We start from the raw sequence: 7,546 nt of genomic DNA on the forward strand, positions 1-7,546 counted from the left end.
AGCACAGTCCTTCAACCATGTTACCACATGACCCACAGGGGGCATTAAAAAATCGCTATACTCATATGTGGTAAAAACATGTAATTCTGACAAAATCTCAAGACCAATTTGTTCATCATTACAATAATTTCTCATGCATACTACGTTTTCATATTCAGGGGTGCTCAGATTGTGTATCTCCACCAAAATCTCAACATCCATTTTCTTCAGCATCACATCACTCTCTCGCATAAACTACGTATATCACAGAGTAAAATGCTGAACACTCGAAAGATATTTGTACCACCATGAACTTATCTTCCCTATCAACTGCACAAACCATTTATTTGAAGTGAGCTACAGTTAAAAAAAAGTCTCAGAAATGTGTGTTAATGGAATTAAATCAGAAAGTATAATCATACCACACAGGCATTAACAACAGCCACCGTAAGATCAGTGCATATGGGATTGGGCCACTGTAGTATTATGGAGCTCAAGGCAGGTAGGGAGGACAGCCTACCAGTAACCAATTGTGACAATGAACTATGCATTACACCTTGTTGAAAATATTTCACCACAGCGACGCACTATGAAAAGACTTGTATATATCCACTACTTAGGCTGAGGTCCCTTACTGTACCAGAAACTGTAATATTTGTATGCACAGTAATGTAAAGACCTGTTCTGCATTTTTGTATATATAACTAATTTTTAGTTCATCAGTGAACTATTTTATACTACAGTAATATTCCTGTCTACAATTTACACAAACACAGTTGGTAATGCCCCATTCAAAAATCTTTTTCCATTTATTTTGTCTTTACCTAGTTTTTGTTTGGGGGGGGGGGGCACAAGTACATCAATTAACAATAGTGGACTGTATCACCCTTTGCTTCAAAATATTCAGAGTGATGCATTATGAAATGTGACTCACATGTGTTGCATATCTTTATTGTACCTTTAGGAAATATCTTACTGAACCAGAAAATGTATTATTTGTGTGCATAATAATGTAAAGAACTGTTTTTAGCCTACTTTCCTAAGTATGTTTATGCAATCTCTCCCTTATTAACTTTTGAATGCCAGAACCAATCTTTATGAAACCTGGAATATATATCGTGGTACCTGAGGCCATCTCAGTACTTCATAAATCCCTCCCAGCAGTCTGTATGCATATCTCCTATCCCTATCATTGCTAAGCAATGGCTCGGTAAAAATGTTACCATGGCAAGGAATACAAACATAATAGAAGAATTGTTGGACGCACTGTTTTCTATGCGGTCCATGTCGTATGAAGGAAAGTAGGCGATCAGTTCTTCCCAGAACTTCTTGTTCAATTTTGTTTGCTTCTATTCACGCAAATTTGTAGTGATTCAGTGATTTATTTTACAACTTAATAATAATATCCGTACGTCCAATATTTTCATTAACCTTTAACGTATGGACTTTTAAACAGCCAGCAGCCCTCTGCGGCCAGAATTTAAATGGCCCTAAGTCTTTAACCTTCAAACGCCAGACTTCTGAAATAGTGGTAAGCTTCAGCTGGCCAGAGTCTATTTAAATGCCTGCTGCTAGTGCACGTTTAAATGTCCGTTCCTGTTAGAGCGCTTAAACAATTTTAAGCATTGTGTTTAAAAATGCTGTATCTAACTCAATTTTTATGATAAATGGATGTAATTAACTTACTTGTATCAGCAAAGAACATAGTGTCGCATATTATAACGGAAGATTTGAAATTTTTATACAAAGTGTTATACCCTATTTTCAAGTTTCTTCTTTTAATTTTGATGCGTACTGTAAAATTGGTTTCCCAGTTCTTCACAGAGTTGTTCTGCATTATAAATTCATTTCTGTTTGTAACACTTAACAAATTTTAGCAGTCCCTGATGTCATAAAACAGATGGAAGCAATAAAATCATTTGGTCTTCTGCTAGCACTACTTACACTCTTTGGATTTTCGAATCTTTTGACTGAAGGACAGAAGAAGAAAGACTGCTATTCAAGAGAAAGCTAGAGAGGTCCCTTTTTCAGTGCTAAAACCTTCAGTTATAGCTGCAAGAGATTACTGCCCTTTCTAGGGTCGTGAACAGACAGTTGCATCGTGGCTGAGTTACAGAGTGTGATCTGTTTTCTGTGCGTTCGTAGTGAAATCGAATACTGTAGTTTCATTTCAGCCTATATATACATCAAGCAGGTAACAACAAAAAAGGTATGTATATCCAATTTTACTATATATTTTTAACACGTTAATCTGCAGAATCTGCAATAAAAGTACTGGCTCATGGATGAGTTTGGGCATAACTCATACATATATTTTTTTTGCTGTTGTTCACTTAGGTATCATTTTAATTCCTCTATTAGGGCTTTACTAAAGTCTGTCTGGTAATCACTACATTTAAAAATAAATATTAAGGACTGTGCATTCACTTCTACTAGTGCCGTGTGCACGCGCTTCCACTATCGGAGTTTAAATGCCCGACTGGCCAAAACGGGGTACTTTGGCCACGACAACCATACTCATCACTGGCCCCAACGGGGCACTTCGGCACTTAAAGGTTAACATTGCAGACTTTCAGAAAAAAATACATATTTTCCGTTCTATTCAAAATAGAAATACGAACTAAAAACAACCTGAAAGACAATAAAATNAGTTTTTTCTTCAACCTTGAGACATGGTGATTTTGTATATATTCACACTATAGACAATAATATTTTGTTCAGACTGTATGAGTTTGAACTGCGTCACTTCACAGTTTATGATACCTCACACTCTTGACGCACATGTGCCACTTCTCAAAGCAGTCCATGACACACAGCGCAACATCACACTTTTTACAATAGAAGAGCATGCTCCTGCTTTTCTTATTTAGCGAATACACACGACATCTTTGTTTCCCTTTGGTTGGCCAGTGCTGTGAATGTGTGACCTCCAGTCGACTCAGTTGGGCCCCAGATGAACTTTGCCTCCCCCAAGAAATGCCACTGACCATGATATTCGCCTCGTGCACTTGAAGATGTCTTGGGGGAGGAGGGTTTCCAGCTAAATCGAATAAATTATGTTGACTGACAAAGCAACACTCTTAGTATTACTCACAAAATACTCGTAATGATGCAAAGTAATTATAATACTAGTCGAAATGAGTGCCAGTCCGACACTGATACCAAAAGTCACAGTGACAAAGATGCCTTTTATTTACAAAGTAATACTGGCTCAGTGGGTTTATACCTCTTCCGAGTCACAAAATAAAAATGATATACAAAGAAATATATGACAGTCCGACACTGACTTCCTAGCTGATAATGCCCTACTGAAAACCAATCCTTGAAAGCCCTAGAAGCACTAATCTGCAAGCATAGATGCATATTTACTCCTCAGTTCTCAAAATAAAACTGGGCTCTATTTGGCTGACTAGGTCATAAACAGTCATATCTAAACGTAAATACTATCAACCTTGACAGACGATTTCATTGTTCATAGCTAAGGAATGAACCACTGAGGAACCACTGACATGACCTTGTGTGGGTTTGTATTGATTTCAAACCCAAGATCAAACTGTCAGCACTCCCAAAATGAGCAGTGTCATGCCTTGGCCAGAGCGGGGTGTTACTTGCTGATATATATATATATATATATATATAAAACATTCTTCGTTAAAGGTTAATATAGCTGATATTGCCCTATAACAGAATCTTTTTTCATTTATTTCCCCTGTCTTCATTCAGAATCCTTTTCTGACCTGTGCAAAATGACAAAAAATAGTATAAATCATCCAGTGCACATGGTTACACTAGTATCTATGGCTCCATCATCATACATGTTAACAGAGAAACAGGAGAGACATAATGAACAAATTATAAATCTTGGCTTCATTGGTTCTTCACTGTTTATAATCTGAACAAGGGTAAGAAAGTGGGAGCAAATTTTATGAAGGACCTGGAACTTAAAGCCAGTCAAGGCAAATAACTTAAGAATCTTGAAAATTTGCATAACCCTCACACTAGGCACTCTGTGCAAAGAATGCATCAGAAGTCCAGCTAATGTAACAATTTCTGATTGGGAATTTCACTTACGAAAAAATACAAATGCATAAAACTATAATGTGCATGGTAAGAAAATGGCAAAGCACTTAATTGTTTAAGCACAGGGAAAGTATGACAGCTTCTCATGTGCCTCTCTCTGAAATTGCTGCCAATTCTTACAGGACACCATAAGATGTATGAGTATTTATTTGGAATTTGTATTTCAATTTGTTATAATAAATATTAAATCACACGAAATAATTATGGAATCTACTATTTTCAAACACATTTTCCTAATATGTAATATAAAATTAAGTCTAAAACATCAAGTTCTTTCTGGATATTATAACTGCACTTGGAAATACCTGTAATACCTGCATATGGCATAAAACAGCTCAATTAAAAACATGTAACCAAACTGCCTAATATATGATTTGTTATGATACCAAATCTATATTTTGCTAAGAAGTAATGAGAATTTATACAAGAGGAATATATCTTAACCTTCAAATACTCATGACTATAACCTAATTCAACACACGTGTAATTTTCCAAAATTATAACCTTCATGCCAGGAATGCTTCAAGTTTATACCCAAACACTTTCTTGAACACTTTCTTAAGATTCATACATGACTGAATTATACTATCATAATAAAAAATTAACTCAGGTTACAATTTTTCGTTCAAAACCAACTATATGGGTTGTACTGACAAAAAGCAAACACATCCAGTTATGTTCTTTAACATTTTAACTCAGAGAATCCAACCAAATGACGTATCAGACAGCAGACTAAGGTTGTAATACTGGCCAGTCAGGCCTACTGCACACCTCAAGATGAGTAGACAACTGATGTAATAACTGCTGGTGGTGGAAAACTGAAATATTCTAAGTGCTACTTTATCAGCCATAAATCATATATTGACTACCCTGGAACTGCTTCAAAAGCAGGAAGCAAGATCTAGATGCTTCAGGCATAGCACAATCCCACTACCCCCTACTATTTTCAAATTTTCATATTTTTGTAAATTATGGCAGGTTAGTTTTTCTACTGTTAACCAATGCATACAAAGCAGTTTCAGATAACAAACACTGAACACACTATGCACCAGACTTGACCACAATTACTCAGAGGATCAACACATTAAACCATCAGACATACAGTGATCTTCTTGTATAAAATCCTAATACTGGAATGGAAATCTGAAACATATTTCCAAGTAATGAAACCAGCACTCTGAAAATACTATTTCCACATTTCTTCAGGAAATCCCAAGTTAAAAGAAACTGTTTTCAAATCAGTAATTTTTATATATTTCTTACCGCACTGTACACCATGACATGTAACTGCACTTGAGTCAGGGAAAATGTGACGAAAAATTGTATTTATAAATTTTACATGTCATTAGGAAACCATAAAGTGACTATTACTGCTAACTAGCTAGCTAACTCCATGAAACTGAGTCCCTCTGGAGAAGCCAACAGTTCTGTTACTTCTTTTAAAATAATAATTGCTTACTATATATTTTTAGAAAATACATTCTGTAATTTCAGTCTCCAGCACAAATATCACTACACTAAAATAATACAAAAGCACCATTAAAATAATCAAAAGACAAATATTTCATATGAATCTGTCTGAAATTACTCACTATGATATGATATGAAAAAAGTACATACTCTATAGCCACCCTGTGACAGGGGGTACTTCTCTCCATCCAAAGCAACTCCTCAACACACGTGTCCATACACAGAAACATCAACATCACAGTTTCTTGAATAAACATGCTCGAGTCCCCATTAAGCTCAACAAATGCTATGAGGGCTGCTCACCAACATCAGAGATCTGCTTTGCTGCAGATGATAACGAGGCACAGGTTTCAACACATTCTGCAAGAGCCTGATGTTTTGTGTTACTAGATGCAGCTGCTGCTGAAGCAAAGTCCGTAATGCTGAACACAAACTGAAGGCAGCCAAACTTGATGTAGGAACCATGATTGAGAAGTGCCGTACCTTCCCATCCTGCTCCACTTCCACCTATCAGGCTCGAGCTGCTTGTACGACAACTGCATTTCCGTGAATCCTGATGGTACATCCACAAGCTTTTATAATATCAATCACAAACTGAACTGAAAACACATATATAACTGCACCTACATGGTAGCAGTCTAATTTTCACATGGCTCCAACAATTTAACTCTTTTATATATACCTGTACAATAATAAAAATGGCCTCAAATTTATCTGGGGACAACAATAAAAACAGAAATTAAACCAATGATGAAATTAGCATTGTCCCTGTGTTTACATATTTCAGCAATACACCATGAAGACATAAGGGGGAGCTAATGTACAGATCCATGCATTTTTCACCTCAGTACTAGTCTGAGGTGAGTGATCAGCTTCACGACCCAGCCACTTTACTTCTGAGGAAAGAACCCCAGTATCCATTGGACAGAAGGCTGGGTGGGCCCCAGAAACAGTCTGGATGACATGGAGATAAGAAATATCTTGCCTCTACTGGGACTCAAACTCTGAACCCTCAGCCATCCAGCCCATAGCCAGTCACTATACTAACTCCACTATCCTGGCTCCCGTATTTATTACTATTGAGCTCAAAAACTGTCACAATCTGATCCACTATCCAGTATACGAAACCTATACCTATATACATAACTCATCCACTGTACTATAGATCAAACATATACGACATACAAATAATATTCCTTTGTAGTTGTTTTGTATGATTATGAAAACTTGTCCCTTAGTTCTAGGAAAGAACATAAATTAAAATGTCTGAAAACAAAGTGCTCAAAAAATATCTGCACCTAAAACTGAGGGTTTAGTCAATTCAAAATATTATACAACATATTATGTGATTTACAGAGGTCACGCAGTTCTATTGAGGCAGGGATATAAAAGTTACAATGGCTTCAACATGAACATGTACCTAAGATGAGAACAAGCAATGCATACAAAACAAATATTACTATGCCATTTTGGAACTCTCTACTTCTTATCAAAAATGCCTATCACGTAAATAAGTATTACTTTGTCTGTCTGTGTTTGATACCAATTTGAACCCCTTGCTGAAGTGGAATCAATCCTTTTCCTTCCTGAGCAATATATTCAATACTCTGTGAAGACACTTTCAATAACTGTACTCGGTTGTAACCAAAAAGAGAGTAAACAGAGTATATACAGAGTGTCCCAGGAGGAATGGACCAAACTTCGGGAGGGTGTTCCTTATGTTAAAGTATGCCGATATAACCCAAAACACCTATGTCCAAAGTTGAACGGTTACAGAGATAATGGCCAGAGAAGTTGCAAACTTTGACCGGCGTTGCACACTTGTTGATTACAAAATACATATTAAAACTGGCAGAAATATGTGGATTTTGTTATGTTAATAATGTACGTAACATCAAACTAACTTGTGAGTGACATGAAGNAGGCCATCATCTCCGTAACCGTTCAACTTTGGACATAGGTGTTTTAGGTTATATCGGCATACTTTAACATAAGGAACACCCTCCCGAAGTTTGGT

General features: G+C 36.5%; 1 protein-coding gene across 1 annotated transcript in view; it reads right to left on the reverse strand.

Moving 5' to 3' along the window:
* Positions 1 to 2,900: 2,900 nt before the first annotated feature.
* The window catches only part of LOC111870152 (PHD finger protein 12), a 45,893-nt gene continuing 41,247 nt past the window's right edge, over positions 2,901 to 7,546 (reverse strand). The window contains exon 17 of the mRNA XM_023862208.2: positions 2,901 to 6,082. Coding sequence (XP_023717976.1) covers positions 5,816 to 6,082 — 267 coding nt within the window. The 3' untranslated portion in view covers positions 2,901 to 5,815. The remainder of the gene's footprint in view (positions 6,083 to 7,546) is intronic.

This window comes from Cryptotermes secundus, unplaced genomic scaffold (assembly GCF_002891405.2).
Source record: "Cryptotermes secundus unplaced genomic scaffold, Csec_1.0 scaffold1314, whole genome shotgun sequence".
NCBI lineage: Eukaryota > Metazoa > Arthropoda > Insecta > Blattodea > Kalotermitidae > Cryptotermes > Cryptotermes secundus.